Genomic DNA, 24,955 nt, shown 5'->3' on the forward strand with positions numbered 1-24,955 from the left:
CTTCCAACAACACACACCCACACACACACACACACACACACACACACACACACACACACACACACACACACACACACACACACACACACACACATTTATAACATAGTATCTGGTAAACAAACTGATACATGTGGGACTATCATGGTCACACCCAAAGTACATATGAAGTTCATGTTATTTGTGTGTGTGTGGGGGGGGGGGGGGGGTAGTGCCTTTGCTGTTTGCATTCACTGACTTGTCAGTTTGAGCATACGGTCGGGCCTGGTTTAAATCTGGCTTTGGAAAATTTATTTTTCATTGCTATCAGGGTCGGCCTCATTTCCTCTGTGCTGCGCTGATGAGTCCACAAAGGACGAAACAGTTCTGTCCGCAGATTGAGTATTATGTTTGTATTATGCTCTATGCCGATGAGGCGCACGTTACCTAGATCTTCTCCGGCTGGTCACACTCATCTGCTTTCTGTCCGTGCTGTGTGACCAGGGCTATCTAATCGAGAGTCACGTTCCCGAGGAGGACACGCAGGACCTAGCGCTCTACTGTCGCTACTACTGCTTGCTGCAGCTGTCCTCCCGCCAGCGGCTTGGGCAGTTGGTCATCTGGCACGAGGTACTGTAACACTACTGTCCCTGCACAGTTTCCTTTTCCGCTTTTAATTATAAGAAAGGGTTTGCTCCCCACACTGGAGCTCGCGCTATTCCGCCGACTTGACTTGACACTTACTGACTCACGACTGCCAACCAGAGCACACGAGAAGCAAACCCTTTCTTACAAGTCATCGCCAAAGTTGCAACCGCTATTAATTTTCGTACTCTTTTAGTTATGCTGAAGTATTCATGTCTTTGTTGGCTTGGTAGGAGAGCAAATGATGCACCTGCATTCTCACATTTAATTCAATCCGCATACAGCTCTGATCATGGCCAGCACTCTTGTAGAGTGCTGGCGAATGAAATCCGATCCCTAAGCCATGCTGGTTGTTCTGTCCCATCAGTGAGAGAGAGAGAGAGAGAGAGAACACGAGAGAGAGAGAGAGAGAGACGACACCAAGCGTGGAACTGTACTCGTTGCGTACGGTGTGTGGCGTAACCAAGCACTCAAAGCAGCTGACGGCACAGTTGTCTAGCCAGCGGTGGGATTTCGGTACCCAGCAGAGCCGTGCAGTCCACGTGTTGGCATGCAGATTGTGATCTGAGGTCAGCTTTCCAGCTTCAATGTGTACAGTAACTATGTCTGTTCTTGATGAATCCTATTCACGTATAGTGCGCAAAGTCAAAGTGTCTGAAGTCCTTGCTGCAAATGGTGCTCAATACCCTAGCACTGCCTTGGCCTGCATTACAATTACCCTATATACTTGGCGAATAGCATTATTATGTTTTAACGTCTGAGTGTTTTGAACACGAAACTCGGAGTAACGAGAAAGCTTTTTGTCTCTGTTGTTCTGCCTGGTGTAGTGCATACAGTCTATGGCTATGTCTGCAATGCACAGCGTTCACACTATCGTATCGTTGTGCTGTGTTGTTCCGGCACAGATCTTCTTGTCGCGTCGTGGCCCGCTTGTGAGTGAGAATCAACCGGAGGATCCGGCGTACGTTGAGCAGACTGGCCGCACGTTCCTCCTCATCGTCGGATTTGTAAGCTGCCTTGCCAGTCACCAGTCAGTGTGTGCTAGTATTGTGTCTCCCCCGGAGTATACGCCGCACTTGAAACACCAGTAATTCACCCCAAACAAAAGGCGGGGTGGTTTGTACTACGGCGGTCAAATTAACGTTGATAAACAGGGTAGATGTCTGTATTTCATGGCAAAACATCTCACGGTGTGCGGCTTATACTCCAGAAAATAAGGTATCATGTGTGACAGGTCGATGCCTTGCATGCATGGTGTGATTCACACACGTACCTGTCTTTTTCGAAGACCGAAATAGTTCTGGGTGCTTTGGTCTACCAAGCAACCTTTTGGGTGAGTTCAAGTGGACATATTCCTGTAGCAAGAACAGGCTACGGGTGTGCGCGATACCTGGTAGCCGAATCACTAGGTCACTGCCCAGGTGAGACACTGGTGCTGGGCTTGCAATTGTGCAGTTGGCCGATAACCGATGGCATTCACTGCATGCAATAATGCAGGCCTTCCCCGTAAAGATGTGGTCTGGAGTCCAGCTTTGCGGCCAGTGCCTGGTGGCACACGGCCTGACAAGATGTGAGTGTGTGTACCCTACTGCAAATAAGCCCATTGCGCATTGCCAAATATGAAAGGTATGAGTAATGCATGTGAGTACGCTGGGATCAGCCATGCACTGTTCAACACCCCGCGGCCCGGACGATCATGCCCAGGTGGCTGTGTACAGGTCTACTCTCCATATAACGTAATCTCTGGGACCACGCAAACATTATGTTATATCGAGAGTTATGTTATGTAGAAAACCATGTGTAAAATACAAGATGCACCTCAAAATGAAGGGTATTACAAGGCGGGTTCAACCGTGCAAACATATACACACTGTACCACCATCGACATCAGATACCATCAATGCCGCAGAATATATGCACATAGGACTAAACAGGCTAGCTACGGCTACAGCTTGATTGTACCGCGCACGTGAATCTACGTTGTATCGAGAGTGTACACGTCGGGGACTGCGCCGTAGGGTGCGTTATGCCGAGGTTTACGTTATGTAGGACTAAACTGGCCTAAACTGCCTAGCTACAGCTACCGCTTGATCATACCGTGCACGTGAATTTATGTTGTATCGAGAGTGCGCACGTCGGGGACCGCCGTAGCGTGTGTTATGTCGAGGTTTATGTTATGTAGGATTATGTTGTGTAGAACAAATTTTGTATGGGAGTGATGCTGTTTCGGCGCGGGATTTGATTTTTTAATGTACTAACGAGGTTTATGTACAAGTGAGAGTTGTTATATCGAGAGCAGACCTGTACATGTGTGGGGTGTTCATGGTACAAATTACGTGATTGCGCAATGGGCTTATCTAGATGCAATGCAGTACAGTAGGACTGTGGTTGTTTTTGGAGCACCACCAACTACGTAAGCTCGACATGCCAACCAAACCCAGTCCCCCTACTCACACAAGGAACACCGGAGCGTAGAAGATACCAAGCAGACCGTCCAAGATGAAAACCAGAAAGAGAGTGAAAAACTAAGAACTAGCAGAGTTGAGTAGAAAGAGCGCGCGGAGAGGTGAGAAAGGTGTGAAACGCCACAATACTCCCCTGCCAGTGGATTGAGAAAGTATAAATGAGATAATCCATGATACGAGGAAAAAAAAGGAGAAGATGAAGAAAAAAGGAGAAAGAAAAGGTGACGGAATGAAACCCAAGTCAAATGGCAAGAAAGGCTGGCTTCAAGCGATCTAGGGAAACTACCCTAGCAGAACCGTTAATGTCCAAGTGGTAGTTGTCTGCATGACGATCTAGAACTCGGTATGGACCGTCGTGTGGCGGCTGGAGTGGCTGACGTATGGCGTCGTGCTGGACGAAAACATGGCTGGCTGTGACAAGATCCTTGGGCTGGTAGGTTGGGCGGTCAGCAGCAACATAGTGCCTTAGTGGTGGACCGGGTCTGAGTGCAGACGCCGCATGAATTGGCGGAGATGGTCTCATATGGTGCCACGGAAGGAGGCGACTCAGACGAAGCGACGGATTCACCTGGAATACGGAGGGTTGTGCCGTAGACCAAAGCAGCCGAGGTTGGGCTTGTGAAGCGTTCGTATACTCAGTATCACAGGCAAGGCGGTGAACCAATGAGCTCCTGCTTCTACTGCCTTCAGGGATCCCTTTAAGTGGTGATGCAGGCACTGTTTTAATTTAATTTTTATCACATTGCACTTACCTACGAAAGAAGATAAAACGAAGACAAAACGAAAACCAATGGGTTTGTAGGCGCTACATGCGCTGCGCTGGCGAGGTGCGGTGGACGCTCCCGACCAAGGGTCTCGGGATCGGCGTACACAGCAAGCACCATGGCGGTTGGGCGGTAGGATGTCGTGCAGATGCAAGCTACACCAAGAAGAGACAGGAGGTGTCGCAGTAGATTTGACTAGAATTGAGCACCACGATCTGTTGTGATAGTCAACGGCACGCCAAATCTACTGATCCACTGATGTAGCAGAGCGGTGGCAGCTACAACAGAATCACTGGAGGTGAGAGGAATGGCGTCACACCAACGGGTGAATGTGTCCATGATGGCCAGCCGGTACTGACGATGACCAGCCGGTACTGACGATGACCATTCGACGGCGGCAGCAGGTCCACCTATCCATCCATCCACCCAAGTAGTAAGGAACGAGCGGGTTCTGGGCCAGGGGGCGCCCGGGTCCCAAAAAATGGGGTATTATTGAAAAATGGGGTACTAATAGTACCCCATTTTTGCGGTGAAAATTATGTTTGGCCCGGTTTTTTTGCGGATAAAATATGTGTCAGGGGGTGCCCCTACCTCAAAAAAAGGGGTATTATTGAAAATATGTATTGGGGTGTTATGCTCTACCCTAAACAATAAGGTAATATGGTGTCATGATTATGTAAGTATAAAAGGTGTGTTCTTGAATGATGATCCAGTCAGTTTCAAGTTGTTGTGGTGCAGTGAAAATGGATTCTGAATTTGAGATCCTGTATGCTTATGTTCGTTCAAAGAAGCAATGTGCGCTGGAGGAAAAGAAGAAGAAGTGTGCACACGCCAGACAGTTTCTTGGGATCGGGAGAGCTTGATTTGACTGAATTTGACTGACACTGCACAAGAGGTAAAATTATTGTTCTTGCTGTGAACTGAAAGAAGACGACGACTAAAGCGCAAGGCGCTTGCGCAGAGCAAAAAAGGAGGAAAAAACATGGAGGAAGTCGCCAAGAGGCGAGTGAGTCAGTAGAAATAATAAACACGCGGCCCCGCTTCGGTGTGGGAACGCGGAAACAAACCGGGGTAGAGAACACAAACTATGACGTGTACTGCAAATAATCTCATGACGTTGAACATCATGTCAACGTCGTGACAAGAAGAAGAAGAAGGAGATAGAGGAAAGTGAAGAAGTGTGTTATCATCGTGAAGAACAAGTTGAGCATGCTGGTCATAGAGTTTGTTCTCAGTGTGGATTGGTAATGGCGGACATTTACATGCCCGAGGTAAAGTGGAGAGAGCGTTGTACTAGCATAAAGACCTACACGGATTCCGATCGCATTCAAGGTGTGAATCGTCATCTTGTTCATTTTCTCAACAAGATCGAGTTCACTTTACCGCATGCACAGTTTCACCCTGTTCAAGAGGCACTGCAAGCAATGAAGAAGTCCAGTAGCTATAAAAGCATGAACTATGCAATAGCATTATCGTGTATACTTCATGAGGATCATGATGCAGTGCGCACACTGCGTTCTTCTTTACCGCGCAGTAATGTATCATGGTTGAGAAGCAGCCGCATTACACAACCTCTTCCATCATGTTTTCCACTGATGCTTCTTCTACATCTCATGGAACACATCAAGGGTCCTCTGTCCGCTAGACAGCTGAACACTCTGAAAGTTAATTTGTCCTTGATGTCACCTGCAGACCTGTCCATGATGCATCTTCTAATAGATGCCTATTGTTGGCATGACTACAGTCTGGAATATTTAGTAGATCACGTGACCTCTCTCCCACCTGATCTTGCCAACATACTCTATCAATTTACCAAGACTGCAGTACGTCATCAATGTTAGCAATGCGTTGGAGATTTACACTCTCGGGAACCTGTTCTGAGACATGGTCGAGACACGTTCAGTCATGACCGAGACATGTTCCGACAGGTCAAGTGCAAGTCGTGCTGTGATTGGTTAAATCTTATCATCTGCTCACCGTGTCCTCTGATTGGTTGATTCTTGAACAATTTCACCGTGTTCTCCAAGGTCGTCACCTCCCATAGGAGGTTATTTCAAACTCGGCGGCGGTCAAAAGGGTATATATGTGCAAGCACAGTCCTCCATTCACTCACAACTGCCTTTGTTGTTTCGTTGCTCAAGCCTTCTCTCTCTCTCCCTCTGGATCTCTCTGGATCTCTCGTGACTGATATCATGATGGCCACTGATGCTGTTGTTGCTGGTGAAGATGTTGTGGACTGTTTGGGTATTGACCCGTTCGCTATCAAGACGATAAAGAAACCCGGTCTCCACAAGCGACGTGCTAGCCGTAATCCGAATCTGGAGCCTCTGCCTAAGATCAAGATGCCATCTCCTCGTCCTACCATACTACCAGGTGCCGCCACCATTATTACGGATGGGGCAGCAGAGTGTGTTCAAACAATGTACAGCAAGACCGCCCACGACTATCATGTTGCTCCTGGCACCGATTTCTACTATACGCGCGGTGATTTACCGGGCATGCTTGTCAATGGCACGGTATGTGAAGGACGCTTTGGTCAACTTAAGCTGTACGTCCAGGCTTCACAAGACGATCTCATTCAATTCTTCCTGAAGACCTCAACACCTTTGAGACGTGCCGTGAGATCTCCACATATCGACAGGATACGGAGTAACATCTTCCCTGCAATGTACCAAGGGAAGAGTGTGACTGCTTTGTATCTCAAGCCAACCAAGGGTATACCCAACTTCCCGATGAACGAAGAGTGTCAGCTCTATCTGCATCCTTCCACTATATCTTTCAACAGGGAGAAGTGCGAATTCAAGGCATGGCTTTCGGCAATCCCCCTGATGTTTGTAGACTCACGGCTTTGTGAAAGGGATCACGACACCGTGCAAGACCTTCCCGAGACTGAATTGACTCGAATGGTGATTGCATTCCTCAAGAAGTGGAGCACTGCTGACAACGTGACTGCTGACATTGCGTTTGACACAACGGTGGCGGCGGCAGCGTCTCTCCCTGACACCCTACCGGACAATTCACTGGACTTGAATCTGCTAAATGCTTAGTCTATCTTACCACATTGATTGATCAGAAAGACTTTATGTCCTAACCCTTTTTTTTTTCATGCTCTCTCACTCTCTCTCTCTCTCTTGCTAACATATCATCGCTTCATTAGATTACCACTAGCACACATGAGTATCATAATGATTTATTTGAGAAAGAGAATATTTCCTATCATAATTAGAACAGTGTGTGTGTGTGTGTGCGTGTGTGTGTGTGAAGATGGCGTACTGGGCTACGCATTTCCATAGGAGTGATGGGGAGGAGACTTCCCTCAAGCACATGCAAAGCATGCAGAATGATATTACCGAAATACAATCAGTTGTGGGGAACGATGACACCGAAAACACCTTGGTTCATGATGTGGAGAAACTGAAGGAGGAGAAAGCCGATGAGAGCAAAGTGGAAGATGTGGAAAACAGATCTACGCGCTACACAGATCAAGCCATAGCAGCTGATGAGCTGCACGTGAAAACAGATGGATCCGTGTCCATGGATGCTAACCTCGATATGAACGAGCATTCCATCTGTAATTTGGCGTACGATGATAGTTCTTTGACATGTGCTGTCCCTGCCGGTTGGGTCAAGAATGAAATCCAACAAGCATCATCGAGATTGCAAACTGGTATGGACACTGTGCGCAAGATGAAAGGACCTCGTGGTGATCGGGGATTGGGATGGCTTAGCGGAGGTGGCATGCCACTGAACTCTGTAGGGAGAAATGGTGACTTCTATCTCGATGCAACCACGCTCATCGTGTACAAGAAATTCAGCTCGAAATGGATGGCGTTTGGTCGGCTTCATGGATCAAGAGGTGAAGCTGGTCCACGTGGAGAACGTGGATTGATCGGTCCTGAAGGTGAGACTGGGCCTAGAGGAGCTGATGGGCAAGGTGGTGAACGCGGTCAAAAAGGTGATCAAGGAATACCTGGTCCAGAAGGTCCCAGAGGTGAAGTTGGACCACGTGGAGAACGTGGATTGGTCGGTCCTGAAGGTGAGATTGGGCCTAGAGGAGAAGATGGGCAAGACGGCCCACAAGGTGAACGTGGTGTGCAAGGTGATCAAGGAACCACAGGTCCCATGGGTCCCCAAGGAACCATCGGTCCAACCGGTCCTCCAGGAAACAGAGGTCCTGTGGGCCCCCAAGGAATCGTCGGCCCCATAGGTCCTCCAGGAGCCAGAGGCCCCGTGGGTCCGCAATCAAATCAGAACTTATCCGATCCATTTCATCTACTACCTCTCATTCGGAGCAACTCCTACCTCTACATATACTCTCATCCTAGCAGATTTGAATCCGTCAACAGGGTGAGCAGAAACAGATACAGAGGGGGAAATATCGTTGACATGAAGGACAAGAGAATCAACGTGAACAGCATCGACCCTAGTCCGAGACGATCACTTCTACCTCAACATTACACAACCCAGCCAAGTTTCCATTAGAGAACGATTCGTCAATCTGTTTCACGACAACATGTCTTTTGCAATGTTCCAAGTAATTCAAGTGGACGCACCTGACCCTAGAAACATGGCATTGAAGGCATTCGATATCGATACTGTCGGAAATTTCAGCTTGGATAGTTTGTACGTGTTGTTCACTGCCACCCACATAAGTGGCAACTACTTCACGCGTCCCGGCCATTCATCATTCAACATACCCGTTTCGTCTTTAGCGAACCAATTATCGGCGGCTTTGGATAAACCTGTGTCGAGCATGACGGATCTCTTGGGTACAAAGTGTGTCATAAGTTACGCTCGGAATTCAGAGGGCCTATTCACTCTATACGTAAACTCCATTTTGATACATTCCAACTTAGACACTGTCCCATTTTCCAGGACCAATGGAATCGAAGATTGCAATTATAGCATTGGTGGTACTCAATTCTTCAACGGCACTTCATCAAAGTTGTTCTGTCATTTGCACTTTGCAGAGAGTTTATCTTCTCATACAATCCAGCGCATCCACACAGAACTCATGGCACACTACGATATATGAAAGTGCTACTTTGATTGTACATAATATATAGCACACATGCTACACTACATTCTTGAGATGAAAATGAAAAATAAAACCTATCTATAGTGAGTGTCATCACAACACCAGAATGTCTGTGATATTGACAGTGGCGAACAACACGTCGGGCGTGAGCAGGGGATTGCACAAACCGAACTTTACTCTAAATGTGAAGGAGCTCGATACGCGTGATAAAGTCCTGCATGTTGAATCGGCTCAGTTTGAAGTACACTCTATGTGGTACATGGTGTAGAAGAAGAAGAAGAAGAAGAGGATAGACTTTCCATCAAGACGGGAACATACAGCGATGTAGACGATTTGGTGTCTATTATCAATGCCACTCTGAAACGAGCAGGACACGGAGACATTGTGTTTTCCTATTCTCGTCACACCAGCCGCATAAGTGTCTCGGTACCCAGGAATAAACGGTGCTTGTTGAAGAAGGACTCACCCGCATTGGTCCTGGGTGTGGGCACTATTCTCAAGCCATACACGATCGAGGGATCTCACACGTTCCCGTTCGCTGTGGATCTGACAAAAGGCAGAAGACTTGTCCTGCTCTACACCGACCTCATTGGACCTGCTGTGGAGTACGAAGACAATACTGATTCGAGGGTGCTGAAGACTTTTCTTATTCAAACCCTCAACGGTTTGAATAACTACGTGTTCGGGAAAGAAGACAAACGACTGCTGCTTCCACACAAAAACGTGACTAGCATTTCGTTCTGGTTGAAATTCAACACCGGTGAACACATTACTTCCGGATATCCCGTCTACCTTCATCTTCGGATCACCAACACAACTACTTAGATGGATCTTCCAGATGTTCGTGTCCGTCACGTGCGTGACATGGTGGAGGATATAGCAAAACGAAAGAAATTGGAGAGCGAAAAGGTGCGTTGCCGGGAGAAGTACGTAATTTACAACACTGCAATCTTGTCCTTTCTCATACTCATTCAAACCATTCTCAATATCCTTCAAGGGAGTGGTGTTGTATCTGGAGAACATCGCATTCGAATCATCGCCATCAGTAGCACGATCATCGGTGTGATCATGGCATGCATTGGTAAACACGTTCTCGACACCAAACGTCAGCTTGTCAAGTGTATTGAACAACTGCAGCAGATGGAGAGAGCTGAAGACTCGTTCATGTTGGAATTGGGCATTACTCTGGAAGATGGGAAGCTCACTAACGAGGAGCATCAACGATTGATATCGATGATGAACGACTTTCGCAAGACACTGGATATTGGATCTTTAAAAAAAATTCACCCCTATTATAATGTGACTCGCAAGAATGGCACAGGAGATATACTCACCACAAGCTCCGGAGTCCTTCACGGGACTCCTGACCAACACGAAGATCGTTCAGAAGAACATCCTCGACAGGACGGAGAAGAAACTCTCGTTGCTTGAGGGTAGACGCGGAGTACGACTCTTTTCCACAGCAGATCGATCACCACCATCCCTGAACAATGAACTAGACATCTCGTCGCCGAATTTCATTGCTCTGGGGGAGAGCTATTTCATCGTGAAAATGCGCTATAGTGTCAAAAACAATCTCAATAACCAGCCTGGAGACTACACGCGATGGGTGTGCACCACGTCACCAGCCTTTTCGTGGTTCAAGAACATTCGAGTGGAGATCAACGGAACAGAGGTCACGCAATCGAGTAAAGTTGCCGACATGCAAATGGTTCAGCATATCCTCAGTCTAATGGAAAGCAGCAGCGAACGCCTTCAGTACGTGGACTCGGATCTCTACGGTCTACAGAAACTGGATCCGCAAAGAGCATTGAGAGGTGTGGATTTATCGCCCTATCAACTTGGTGTGAAGCGTAAGCATGGCTATGCCTTCGAAACAAACGCTGCAAACGCTAATGCAGCACAAGCACCGGATTTCGCCGCTAATTTCACACCCAAGCGTGCACCCACCGTCGAGCTTGTCACCAACGAAGGCTTCTCCAACACGGTTCAGGAAAATGCACTTCGTGCAGCTGTTGGACGGTTTCAGTACAAGCTGAGACCCTTCCTACCGTTTTTCAATCAGGACGATGCTTGGTTACCCCCGGGTACACAGGTGAAGCTTCGCTTTGATCTGCCACAATCCGAGCTTTCCAGATACATCATGCTTAGCGATCAAGGCGGTGGTGCCAACAGTGCTCTGAGCGTCGGTGATATTGAGATCGATCTACTCCAATTGGACTTTGTGTACACTACCTATCGCATGGAACCCAATCTCACCGATCGTGTACGCCTTCCCAAACAACTCTATTTCCACACGTGGTGCCCTCGTCTCATACAAAAGAGCATTTCAGATGATGCTGGTACACTGGAACTGCTTCACAATGCGGACATTCCACGCAGGATGATCCTGTTCTTCACAGATTTGACTCATGGTACACAGCCAGCATTGGCTGGAGGTGAAGCATCGCATTCTTCGAACAGACTGGCCATGATTCATGCAAATCTCAGTCAACTTCGTTTCACTGTCAACGACCAGACGCTCTTTGACAACCCGCTCAAGTTCCAGTGGGATGTGAGTCGTAATACTGAAGGGCAATACTTCTACGATTACAACAAATCCTCCTACCTGCGTGGCTACAATCTGGTTCAAGACTTTTTCGGCAAGACGTATGGAACGCAAATCCCCATCACCGCTGCAGATTACTGCAATCACTACTTTATGGTGCCTATCAACTTGAATCTGGATCGGACCACAGACAATCCAAGATCGAGAGGAAATCTGTCCATCGACTATCAATTTAGCGACGTGACAAACGCCCCCGTGAGGAGACCTAGCGAAAATGGTGCCTCGATCAAAGTCAACCTTCTCTGCATGGACAAGTACTTGTACACCATGAGCAAAGATGAAGGTATCAAAGCCGAAGTTGTATGAATTAATTCCGACCTAGTAGTAAAAGGGCATCATGGAAGGTGGTGACCTGGAGACCAGACATCGTGTCTACGGTGGTGATTTGAAAACATCGAGTCGACAACACGGTGGATTCTTCTGGAAAAAGAGCTTCTGGAAAAACCTAATCGGTGCTGGACCGGATGAGATGGAAAAACAGATGGCGGAACCCACGACAAAACAAGATGCAATGCAACGCTGTGGACTTGGACCCCTGGCTGCCATGGCAGGAATGACACTTCTTCCCATGCTTTTGGGGAGAGGAGAGTCCGGAGACATTGTGGAAGCGCAAATGAAAACAGCTTACAACCCTGCCATGCACCGAGGCGGTCTAGCCATTCCACCAGGATTAGCCGCCAAGGCCATACCACTCCTGACGAATCTGGCTGCTCCCTTGGCCATGGGTACCATGGCATCACTGGGTGACAACGTAATGGATAAAATATTCGGCAGAGGAGTAAGGAAGGGAAGCTCAGCAGGTGCCATGAAGCGCACTAAAAGTCGTCGTCGTCGGCATGCACCGAAGAAGATTCGTCAACGAGCATCTCGAAAAACCAAGAAGCCAGCTCGTCAAGTTCGTTCCAAAGGCCGCAGTGCACGAGGAATAAAGAAACAAGGAAGGGCCTTGTTCAAAAAACTAGGACATCGTGCCCTCGACGAAGCTTCATCGTTCCTGTCTGCACCTCGTAGATCCCTAACCCGTCCTGAAACTCCATTTGCTCAAAAAATTCGACAGAACATTAACAGTGCAGGACCGTCTTCTATGAGTTCCGCACACATCGGTCCATCCTACAACATCTGATCATGGACTTTATCTCGCTCCTTGGACAGGAAATCGGGAGGAAGAAAAAGACTAGTCCCGTAAGGAACGACGATGTTCCGACCACGGCCACTGCTCGACACGGGCTGCACATTCCTGGTCTTCAGTTCGAGTCTAAGGATTGGTTCACGGAAATCATTCCTGCTCTGAAATCCTGGGGTCAAAACGTATTGTTTCTGGGACAGAGCAACATGGGTAAATCCTACTTTCTCATCAAGCTCCTGAAACGCGTGCAACCTGAGCGTATAGTTGTCATCTCCAACACGCCGGCCGATCAGTATCGTCTCCCAAGCCTCAAATCCTTCAAGCATTACAGCACCATGCCCGAGTGTATCGAAGACATGGATCTCCAGCCTAACACCTATGTGATCATTGATGACATCAGAGTGATGGGTTTGAAGCACGGCAGTCAAAGAGAGTGTCTCTACAAGTTCTTCACCATGTACAGTCATCATCATAAGTTGAACGTGTTCTTTCTCTCTCAGAGCTTTGATAACATTAAAGACATGAAGATCAATGCAAACTTTATGTATCTATTTCGCTTCACTGATAAAAGCAATATCAAGCGTTATCTCAATACTCTGTTTGGTGGTCTGTGCACGAAGTCATCCATTATCTTTAGATTGTATGAGAAGTTATTGGCGGTGTGTCGCAGACCTATCCTAACCATTGATTGCTCTTCTAATCAGTACTACACGTATTGCGAAGACACTGCATTAAAGGTGACTTTTGAATAAAAACCTCGTTGATGTGCGTGTTTAGCCGAAAAGTTAGCCGAAAAGTTAGCCGAAAAGTTAGCCGAAAAGTTAGCCGAAACATTGAAAAAAAATTCCAATCATGAATAAGAATGGAGCATCTTACGGTGAAATTCTCAAATGGGCTACCGAGCAGTATACAGAGGGTGGGGTCCAGAAAGGGATCCTTCTCGATACCCAAGCGTAAAAGGTTGCAAACCTTGCAGTTTATGTCGAAACATCCTCAACACATCCTCAAGAAGAGAGTAAATTCGTGGGAAGTTCTCGGTATACCACCACTCATGCGGCAAAAAGGAGGTAATAACTAAAATACCTACTTGAAAAGCGTCAAGAAAGTTCTTTCCCAAGTGCCAGATCACAGTTTGAGCACCTCCACCCTGTTGGAACTGCAAGCTGATCCGCGAGTAAAGCGTCTATATGACACCCACTTCAAAAACAATCCCGATCACATCAGTTACCCGTCTGTGAGAAATGTGATTGCATCCAACATACTCAACTATGATTCCACTACCGATCAAGTTCGCGATTCCGTTGCAGATGTCAGGAAGAAGAGAAAGGCACCTTTAACATCAGTGCCTTTCAATCTATTACAAGACCACGAATTTGACCGATGGATCCTACAAATCCTGGACAGTTTCCTCCGACATACAAATATACCGGCAACCTTTTTGAAGAGCAACTATTTCACAAGCCGATCACAACTGCTGCAACTCTACGATGAAGATCGACTGAGGTTCAGGAGTCGGGTGGAAGCGGCTGCGGATGCCCTGAAGACGCAGACGATGAACGACTACACTACTCTGGTCAACGAGACGAATCGCATCTACATGTCCAGGTACCCGTTTGCAACCATAGCGGGTGCGGTGGGAATCCACAAACATGTCGATGGATTCCTTCGATCAGAACGAAAGATTCATGAACTAGCCACCCTAGTGCTAGCTGTACCAGGATCGCAGCTCAAGTTTCAAGATCTCAACGATATGACTTCTACGTATGGTAGAACAACTGAAGCAAAATTGATCCATCCCGAGCATTTCATGATCAGAGCACAAAAGGTGATGGTGGACGATGCATCATTCATTCAAAAGGTTCTGAAGGATAAAAGCAGGATCACTCGTATCATCAAGGATATCCTGAGTGGACGTTCAATGTGATCACGTGCGCGAAAATTTTCAGGCTATGATCAAGAATGGACTACCCTCTCAGCAGTGCCGACATCAAAGGAAGATTGAATGGTGTTGGAGGGTTCGTGGGGTGTACAAGTTACGACCTCTTACCACCCTTGAACAATGGAGACTTTTGAATCGTCAACACCGACAACGTTCTACCGGTGTACGATGCACCAGAAGGTGGACATCATTGGTTGACCGTGTGTCGCGAGCAAAACGTGATCCTGGTTTTTGACAGTTTCGGACGCAGTCTATACACTATGGAGCAAGATTACACTGAACCTGCACTGTGCGATTTCTTTAAAGAAGCCTATGCAGACTGTAAGATCATCACCAACACCCAAGCCGTTCAAGACAGAAGCACAGCAGTATGTGGATGGTATGCCATATTGATGGGAAAGCTATTTTCCAAATATGGTCTGGATGAAGCACTTCGAACTTTCCGAAGAGTCTTCGATGAGGATGAAAAGCTGGAAAACGATCAACTGGTTCTCAGTTTAGGTGCCTTGCGAGGTGGTGGAGCCTTGTGGGATACGAAAGTGCAAAAAGCACTTCATGATGGAAGACAGAAGAAGAAGTCGCAGTCCACACCATTCCACACGCAACTGGCTAACGAATTGCACAAACCCAGACGAGTGCATTTCAAAAGACGCAAGGTGAAGAGCAGGTCTGTGGATCACATCTGGAGTGCCGATCTAGTGGATATGCAACGGTTTGCCCGAAGCAACAAGAACTACAAATTCCTGCTGACCGTCATCGATCTTTACAGTCGCTATGCCTGGGCAGTACCCCTGAAAACCAAAACTGGCTCTGCTGTCAGGGATGCATTCGACATGATCCTGAAAACATCGAACAGGGTACCACAAAAACTATGGGTAGACGAAGGCAAGGAGTTCTACAATGCAACAATGAAGCAATGGGTCAAGGATCACAACATCATCATGTACAGCACCCACAACGAAGGAAAAGCCGTGGTGGTGGAACGCTTCAATAGAACACTGAAAGGCAGAATGTGGCGCCATTTCACGGAGAAAGCTACGACACAGTATCTTGACGTCCTTCCTCAGCTTATGGTCAAGTACAACAGCTCGAAACATCGCAGTATCGGCATGAGTCCCACGAAAGCTTCTCTTGATGGAAAACCAAAAGATGCAGACGTACACTCGAAGCAATCACCAGCTAAATTCAAAGTGGGTGATGATGTGCGTTTGGCTGTGGCTAAACGTCATTTCGAGAAAGGGTACACGCCCAACTGGACAGAGGAAGTGTTCGTGGTAAACGATGTCCTTCCCACTGTACCCCACACCTATCGTGTTCAAGATCTGATGGGAGAAGTCATTCAAGGACAGTTCTATGGAGCTGAGCTACAACATGCCAGACACACAGGATTGAGATTCGATAAGGTGTTGAAATACAACAAGAACAGTCGGCTCGTCAAATGGAAGGGTTATCAAGACGAAAAATTCCATACCTGGTTAACAAAGAAGGATGTGAATGATCTCAAAAAGTATTAGCATTTCATATGTACAATGTAGCTCATGCTTTGGATTAACGTGAATATTATGAATCGCATAGTATTTACAATGTATTTCATGAGAAGATATGATATATGCTCTAGTATGTGTGGAAATCCCTCAGTGCTTTGGAATATCCTTGTGTCCGAATGCCAGGGTGTTGATACCATCCTCCAGAATGTAACGCTTACTGTCGAATCCACAGAGGGCAATCTTGTGTAGCTCCTCTCCGTGAATGCAATGTCGTCGACTTCGAAGAACATTCATTGTTCTCTTCAGCTGAGACTCCTCGACGAGACATGTTCGATAATCATCGACGGTTATGGTGTTTTTCAACACGCTTCTCTGCACACCTTTGGCACGCTTGCCATTGTCGTCGTTGTCTTCACAGCGGTATGCGTACATCTTGCTCCGCAAACCAATGAACTCCTTGATGGGTTTGCCACCTAGTTCGTCCTTGAACTTCCCTACCACCTTCTTGTTGACCGTGCTGTACAGGTGGTGGGATGGTGAATAGTTGGATGTGTCATAGGCTGTTATGTTGTTTGACATATCGGTGTACAGATCATCCGTTTGAATATGTACGATCAGACTATCAGTATCAGTGTAGAGCAAACGTACATTTTGTCCATAGCGGGGTAGGAGAACTTCATAGTAAAAGGAATACATCAAGTGCTTCGACAGATCGAGGATGGCTGTACCCACATAAATGGGTTTATTGAGAGTCACCTTTGTCCTGGCAAACTCGATTGCTATCAGATCGTTCTCAAAGGCTACACTGCGGATGTACGAAGGTTTGTTGATGCTTTTCTGGAGACGTGGTTTTTCATCCTGTTCACGAATGAGCTTGATGTTTACTCTGTTTCGAACGTTTTCCATGGTCTTGCCATATACAGCATTGTTCATCAACTACGATAAACAGGCATACAAAAAAAAAAGACAAGAAAAACAACAATAAGAAAACTGTTATCTTCAGGTCATTCACACTTCCAGTACATACTAGATCCCACACTATCGCTAAATACACACACACACATGATGTGGAGTACCCACCTTATAGAAGTCTTTCTCGAAATCAGAAGTTGATAGCTTTCTCAGGTCAGTATTAGTGTCGATGTATGGCTTCATCCATGGGTGTTGTGTGAAGGAGAGCACACGATGCACATCTGTAATCTCCACACCCAAGGACACATACTGCTGCAAGTTTCTGTAGTGCAGAACATAGTGCTCTTTCGGTAGTAGATTTGGCACCAGTTTCTTCGCTTCCAAACCGCTCACCTACAAGAGTACAGTATAGATATACACAAACCTTAGAAGATTAATACAAGCATATCCACCAGATAGACCATGACTTACCATTAGTTTCTCTGCCATGTGGGTCTGATATGGAGAAAGCATATCTCGTGTCACCTTCATCTTCTCAGGAGCCAACGGATAATCATTCATCATGTCATGCACACCATCTGGAATCCTTAAATCGCACTCCACCATGTATCCCGTCGAAGAGTCCATTGGATGATCGAGTACCGTCTCCAGAAGATCATCCGTCACTGCTTCAAAGCAGAAGTCCGACACGGGCAAGGGTTGAGACATGGCCCATCCATATAGATTGTTCGCATCTAAATATTGGATGAAGCTTGACGGCTCGTCTGGATTGTATTCCGATAGATATCTGTTGTTGGCGGTGGCGTGTCTAGCGGACACCATGCTTATGCCACCTCTTTTGCCATGCTCAATGAAGTTGAACATGTCAATGTCGGAAATGAGATGAAGGGACACCTTCGTCATTTTCAGCAGCGAATCCCAGGCAAATCCCGGTAAGGTGAGGTAATTAGCGGGATCCAATCCATAGGTTGCGTGAGCAGTTCTTGTGAAGTTTTCGAAAACGTCAGCCAACAGCAGCACATCAGTCTCCAGGTAGAGGTCGTGATAGTCTCCTAGATCTTCACAGTCAAACGCAGTCCATACTGTTTGCGCATAGGCATAGTCTTCATCACTGATACCCTAGGGAATAGAAAATGTACACCAAAAAGAAAAACAAATCAACGAACTTATTTTAGTAGTTCGCCCACACAATCAATTATTTAGTATGAAGCTGCAGGAAGCGTTCAAACACATTTTGGCTTATTTTAGTACTTCGAAGTAAGATGGTAAAAAAAGAAAGAGAGAAAGATCTACTATATCTGTCACACTACTCACCGTGTTCGTTAGCGTTGAGTGGAATGCATCCTTGGGTGGTAGACGCGTTTCTTCGAATTGGTCGTACGACCCCATATATTCATACGGGTAGACACCCTTTCGTGTCAACAGTTTGCGTTCATCCTCGTCTGGAAATCGTGCGGATAGAAGGGCGAATGCATCTGGTGGTGTAGCCGAAACCAACCGGTCTAGGGAGGTGTTCAAGAATGCCAGGCTGTCGATGAACTGGAACTGTCTCCATCCGAATGTGACATATTTTTCACTGTTGATGGGAATCACTTTGATAGCACCGAGACGCTTGGTCTGAGAAGAAGAAAGAAAAAGAGGAGACACAGTTTTAAGGTGCAGCTGTAAAGATGAATATCAATCATATAAACGTGAATATGAGTACCAACATAGTAATGATCTTCCTTCTTAGAAAAACATCATGATCCACGCACACGCACACACACACACACACACACACATACACACCATGCATATGTAACGTACCCGTTCTTGTCCTTTCTCGTTCACATACGTAATCTCATCAGTGGACGTTCTCCCAATGGCAGATATGATGTGATGAGAATCGTATCCCTTCAAGTTATGAAAGATCACAGGAATCTTGATCTTGAACGGCTCAATCCGCATGTTCAGGTTACAATGGTTGTGTGCTGCACCACGGTAAGCACCGGTGATGTGACAGTGGTCACGTACACGATCGCTACCCAACGCTTCACCACAGATCCAACAGGAGACTACCGTTTCAAATTCACGTTGCTGACTTTCTGAAATGATCATTTGACCAGCATTACATGCTAGAAGCTCATCACGGATAATCTCCTCCTCTTGCTCAAGTGACAGCAGAAAACAGAACATAGAATCTTCTCCACGGTAGAAGAAACGGTTCGTGACGACGGAAAATGATCCGAAAAATTGAAATTACAAGTCAAAATACTGCAAAACTATGAGTTCTGATTAATATAAAATTGGAAAAAGTGAGATAACATTGACATTAGAAATAGTAATATTTTAGACATCGGAATGCAATATTATGATGTAGGGCAGGACATAACACCCACCCCTAAAAATCAAAATTAATGATACATGCAGAATTCCAAATCATGACACCATATTACCTTATTGTTTAGGGTAGAGCATAACACCCCAATACATATTTTTCAATAATACCCCCATATTTTATCAGCAAAAAAACCGGGCCAAAAATAATTTTCACCGCAAAAATGGGGTACTATTAGTACCCCATTTTTCAATAATACCCCATTTTTTGGGACCCGGGCGCCCCCTGGCCCAGAACCCGCTCGTTCCTTACTACTCACCCATCCTTCCACCCATCTGTCCGCAGGCCAACTAGGTCGATGTGGATATGGTCGAAACAGCTGTCCGGGGGCGGGAAGGAAGTCGGTGGCCGAGTCACATGACGATGGATCTTGCCGCGTTGGCACTGCATGCATGCCTTGGACCAGTACCACACATCACGTTTCATGTTGCTCCAAACGTACTTGGAAGACACGAGACGGGCAGTTGCCGAGACACCGGGATGCGACTGGTTGTGGAGTGCGTCGAAGGCAAGTCGGCGGAAAGTGAAAACTAAGAACTAGCAGAGTTGAGTAGAAAGAGCACGCGGAGAGGTGAGAAAGGCGTGAAACGCCACAGGACTATGACAGGGATTGTGAGCTGCACTGGTATGAAGCCCATCTCTATGTAGGCTCATTCAGCATGACCATTCTCTTAGCCCGTTACATACAGGAATGTGTGTTTTGTTTCTTTAAAGTTGGTTTTTTTGACGGTGTGTGTGTGTGTGTGTGTGTGTGTTTGTGCATGTGTGTGCATGTGTGTATATGCATGTGTGTATGTACCAGAACCATGCACTACTGTGTGTTGTCTTGGAGGCTGGCGGCACGACTGCCAAGTGAGTACTCGTATATTTGGGTCATGCATGCACATGCACACACACACACATACACACGCACCCACACCCACCCCTAACACACACACACACACACACACACACACACACACACACACGATATGAATTTCGCGCAGAAGTGTGCTGCCCGATGATTGTTGATGCGTGGAACTCAACTGTGAACCACAACCGTTTCTGGATCTTTCTCCTGTGCGACCAGCTGTTTGTGTGTGCTCATGTGGGTATGCGTGTGCACACTGCACAGTGTGCCGCAACTCATAACCTCATGTACATGTTGTATGTATGCGTGTCCATTTGTGTGTGTGTGTGTGTGTGTGTGCGCGTGCGTGTATGTTCCTACGTGTGTGTGTGTGTGTGTGTGTGTGTGTGTGTGTGTGTGTGTGTGTGTGCATGCAAATCTACCTGCGTGAAGGGTGACCGGCCATCCAGGCCCCGTACCGTACTATGTTGACGTGGCTGAGGAGGCTCTGAGCACGCTCAGCAGCCGGGGACTGCTGCAGGCGTGCGACTCCAGGTGAGTTGGCACAGTGTCCTGTTGTTCATTGTGTGGCTTCAGCTGTTGCAAATCTCCTGGTTTGTGTGTGTGTGTGTGTGCGCATGACAGGCCCAAGTCACAAAGTGTTGCACGTAGTATGTGGGCATGATATCTGCAGGGCGGCAGTAGCAGTAGCAGCTGCGTGTGAGGCGTGTGGTGTGAAAACTTGAAAAGCCTTTTAAAATACATCCCTGAATTGGTTTTTCCAGGTCGCATGGCCAGTCACATGACCGTGCAGTCACATGACCGTGCAGTCACATGACCATGCAGTCACGTGACCGTGCAGTCACATGACCGTGCAGTCACGTAGCCGTGCAGTCACATGACCATGCAGTCACATGACCATGCAGTCACGTGACCGTGCAGCCACGTGACCGTGCAGTCACGTGGCCGTGCAGTCACATGACCTTGCAGTCACATGACCGTGCAGTCACATGGCACAGTTGGATCTACTGGGAATGTGTCACATGACCTGAGGCCACATAAATCTATCATGTGATATCGTGTAAGCCAAGAATACCGTCTTGTATGATATGCTGCTTACTACAGTATAGGGCTGCCTAATCATCCCATTGACACAGTTCGGAAATTCACCCACTGTCCGAAAGCCGGCCCGAAATGGAACTTTTCCGATGTCGACAGAAACCGCAAAGATTGTATTGTATGTACAGTAGGTATCGGTTATAGCGTGGGTGTTTGAAAACGACTTTCTATTCTTATTTCCGATATTTCTTACACACGATAAATCAAGTGTGGCATATTATATGCATGTGCACAGGCGCAGGAAGACATGCAACGCAGTACTTCTGTGCAGATGGCTGGTCATAGTCCCATAAGCTTACATGTGGCTATGCAAAATGAGTTCCATGGCCACAACAGTTGAATCTGCAGCACTACGACGCAACGAGAGTCACATCAGAACGGAATTGGACAGATGTTATTAGAGAGGTTCCGCATAACGTAATTACGTTAGTAAAAAACGTAGTCGATCTACGGAAAGTCTTACGTAAACTGCATGCGCATCTGTGTTCCGCCATACGGAGTTTTCAAATCACGTAGCTGCCCTTGGCAACTCCGAACGCGGCAGTGTACGACCAGATCGACCTGGGGAGAGTCATAAATTTGTACCCCAATCCACTTACGGACCAGCTACGTTATCAGAGCCCTATCTACGTACTCTACGTAGACAACTTTCCGTAAGTGGAGTGCAAACTCGCGAATTCACGGGTTTTCCCCGCCCACTAACGTAAAGTTGCTCAACTTTACGTAGTGCGGAACCTCTCTATTACTACAGGCGATACACTTTGTACTAATCTGGCATGTTTCGCTACACAAAGTCCATTCTTAGGACCGATATATTCTACTATGGGATAAAATTGCTTGTAAGAATAAATGTGCACTTGAAATCCGTGTTATGATTATGAAAACATGAGGGTTCATTCTTGTAGGCAGTATATTCTTTTACACGACCACGCTATAACCGATACGCACTGTACGTGCAACAGTACTCTGGGAGAGTTGCATATATCCACCCATGTTGCCTTGCCAGTGACGTTGCCACAGAAGGAAATTTTGACCTTCTATTGGGTGTCAGGAGAACGTGTCCAATTTCTGGTTGATACAATAATTATTATTAAATTGAAACAAGGAAAACGGTGGGGCACAAGTTATGCGTTAGAGTCCACCAGCTAAACCAGGTTTTCGAACAGTCAAAACAGACGTGCACAAGGTAGCACCAGACTGACAAAGAGTACTGAAACATTCCACGGCAAGGAAGGGTGCCCCACCATTTTCCTTTCAATTTTCCTTGGCTCACCATCTGAACACTTGATACATAACTGGCTACTTCAAGTACATTTTACTTGCCTCGGTGCACCTTCATCATTCTTTGTTTGTTTTTTCTTCTGCTCCTGTTGGTCTCATTCAGGATTCAAATGGCTCCTGCGCCTGCAGTCATTACGGCCAGCCAGGCATTATCGGCAACGTCGGCAATGCAGCCCGCCCTGCTCAAGTTTGCACAGCAGCACGGCATCAAGGCTGTGAAAGGCAAGCTGTGTGTGTGTGTGTGTTTGTTTGTTTGTTTCACGAAGCGAGCAATTTGTTTTTTAGTTCAACCCTTAGCCTTCGCCTGTAAGCTAAGACTGTACTTCATGTAGCACGTACCAACAGGACTCATCAACCTATTTTTTTGTTTGTGTGTGTGCACGTGCACGTACGCATGTGTACATGTATGTGCGGGTGTGTTCTAACTCGTTGCTGCTGCAGAGGATGGTACAGACTCCGACCCAGGCTCTGGCCACGCCGGTTCACCGGGACTCTCCAGGGCCATCTTCATGCAGAAAGCAGCATTGCCGCCGGGCCCGGCATCGTCCGGTTTCCGAAAGTCCATCAAGCGACACGGCGGCCCGAAAGCGGCGACCGTCTCCAAGCCACTAGCCAGCCTGGCGCACAGGTAAGGTGCTGATTAGGTATGCTGCTGTGTGGAGCAACAAATCAATACTCCTGTGTTCTATGGTGGTGTGACCATGTCCCTGTGTTCTATGTGGTGGTGTGACCATGTCCCTGTGTTCTATGCCTATGGTGTTGTGACTGTGTACAGCTTGACGGCCGGCGACGGTAACATCCTATTTCACTACATCAACGTGGACGCGGTGGCCGGCATCATGATCTGCCCACTGGTGCAGCATGTACGCGCTGCCACCGCCCAGTCGGCCGCGTCGTCACCGTCCATACACGGGCAGCTGGTGCGAACCTTTCACCGCGCCTGCATCACCATACGGGAAGTGCTGTGCCGTCGCTGCATGCAGGTAAGCGAGTGCAACGTGCACATTGATGAAGTGTGTATCTTCTTTGTTTTGCTGCGGGGAAATTAGAACTAGTGCTACACCCATGGAGAGAGAGAGAGAGGGAGAGAGAGAGAGATGGAGGAGAGAGAAAGAGAGAGAGAGAGAGAGAGAGAGTGAGAGAGTGAGAGAGAGAGAGAGAGAGAGAGAGAGAGAGAGAGAGAGAGAGAGAGAGAGAGAGAGAGAGGGAGGGAGGGAGGGAGGGAGGGAGGGAGTAAGTTACATTTATAAAGACAGGTAAGGCCACACCAAGTTTTTTCATTGTTTCTCGTCACCGCGCGCGTACCTTTCTTGAGGATTGGACCAAAAAAAAAAATCTCGCGTCCCGGTAAACACGCATAAAAAGGCGTTGTAAAAGTACGCGCGGCGTCAAATCTGGAGTGCAGTGCTAGTGCACGAACCGAAGGACGACTTTTGCACCGTGTATGTACGCATACCGGTAGTTCAAGTACCACACCACCACACGACCTGGTCGTCTTCTTTGCTACACACAGTTCCGGTACAAGTCAAGACAGTGCATGACAGTGCACCGTTTTGGACTGACAGTGTTCCGGGCATCGGTAAACTTGCGGCATTGCGGACTACAAGCACTGTGAAGTTGCCGTGATTCCTTGAGTTCTTTATCAGTTCATCTCGTCGTGGGCGACGATGGCATCTGAAATAGTCAGCTTCGCTGTGACTGTGGATAGCAGAGAGATACTTTCTTGGAACGCTCAACTTAGTGTAAATAGCAGTTTTTGTTTTTCAAACCCTATTTTGTTTTTTTTCCGCCCGCCCGCGTTCCTTTTGAGATTTTCAGGTGACGAGAAACAATGAAATAACTTGGTGTGGCCTAAGTCTAACAAATGAGAGAGAGAGAGCCGGCAGTGCAATGCATGAGCCGTGTATCTGCCATATAGCAACCCTGACTATAGACAGGACACGCATCTCTTCACTATCGTGCTATCTGGCGGACGATAGTTTTTACTTCTCCTCAATCATTCGAATGCTGCACGAGCACTCCTACTTGTTAGCAGCATCCATTTCTCATGGATGTTGACAGGGCCGCATCTCACATCGAGTGTGTCTGTGTGCTACCGTCTTGCCTGTACTCAGGACCAGATAGACAACCCGTTTTCTCGCCAGAACGCGTTGCGTGGCGTTTACGAGCATGGTATGCTGTTGCAGATCAACCCGGCCGCTGACAAGTCAATGGGCAGATCGACAGCAGGTAGTGACAAACAGAGGAGCTCAATCGCCGTCAACTACTGGGTGGTGGGGTAAGTCTGCTGAACGTTGGCGACGCGATATGTGTGTGTTCCTGTATCATGCTTTTGAGCAGACCTCTCATGAGTTACACGCAGCTGGCTGCGTACATAGACAAGAATTTA

General features: G+C 47.2%; 3 protein-coding genes across 4 annotated transcripts in view; 2 read left to right on the forward strand and 1 right to left on the reverse strand.

The window, feature by feature from the left end:
* Nucleotides 1-24,955, forward strand: part of LOC135816336 (protein inturned-like) — a 36,010-nt gene that overhangs the window by 10,060 nt on the left and 995 nt on the right. The window contains exons 11-18 of the mRNA XM_065329656.1: nt 481-606; nt 1,527-1,628; nt 20,140-20,189; nt 20,620-20,721; nt 22,670-22,788; nt 23,008-23,194; nt 23,342-23,549; nt 24,681-24,844. Coding sequence (XP_065185728.1) covers nt 481-606; nt 1,527-1,628; nt 20,140-20,189; nt 20,620-20,721; nt 22,670-22,788; nt 23,008-23,194; nt 23,342-23,549; nt 24,681-24,844 — 1,058 coding nt within the window. The remainder of the gene's footprint in view (nt 1-480; nt 607-1,526; nt 1,629-20,139; nt 20,190-20,619; nt 20,722-22,669; nt 22,789-23,007; nt 23,195-23,341; nt 23,550-24,680; nt 24,845-24,955) is intronic.
* Nucleotides 7,115-8,338, forward strand: LOC135816504 (collagen alpha-1(XVII) chain-like). Its single transcript, XM_065329703.1, has one exon. The coding sequence runs from the start codon at nt 7,115-7,117 to the stop codon at nt 8,330-8,332; it is 1,218 nt and encodes a 405-aa protein (XP_065185775.1). The 3' UTR covers nt 8,333-8,338.
* LOC135816474 (uncharacterized) lies at nt 16,196-17,934 on the reverse strand. Of its 2 annotated transcripts, XM_065329675.1 has the most exons (3): nt 17,432-17,934; nt 17,129-17,353; nt 16,196-16,984 (listed from the first exon to the last, which is right to left on the reverse strand). In XM_065329675.1, exons 1-3 carry the CDS (start codon nt 17,861-17,863, stop codon nt 16,196-16,198), a joined length of 1,446 nt encoding a protein of 481 aa, XP_065185747.1. In that variant the 5' UTR covers nt 17,864-17,934. The 2 variants fall into 2 exon arrangements, with proteins under 2 accessions (XP_065185747.1, XP_065185754.1); XM_065329682.1 differs by lacking the exon at nt 17,129-17,353.

Source organism: Sycon ciliatum, chromosome 1, assembly GCF_964019385.1.
Source record: "Sycon ciliatum chromosome 1, ocSycCili1.1, whole genome shotgun sequence".
NCBI lineage: Eukaryota > Metazoa > Porifera > Calcarea > Leucosolenida > Sycettidae > Sycon > Sycon ciliatum.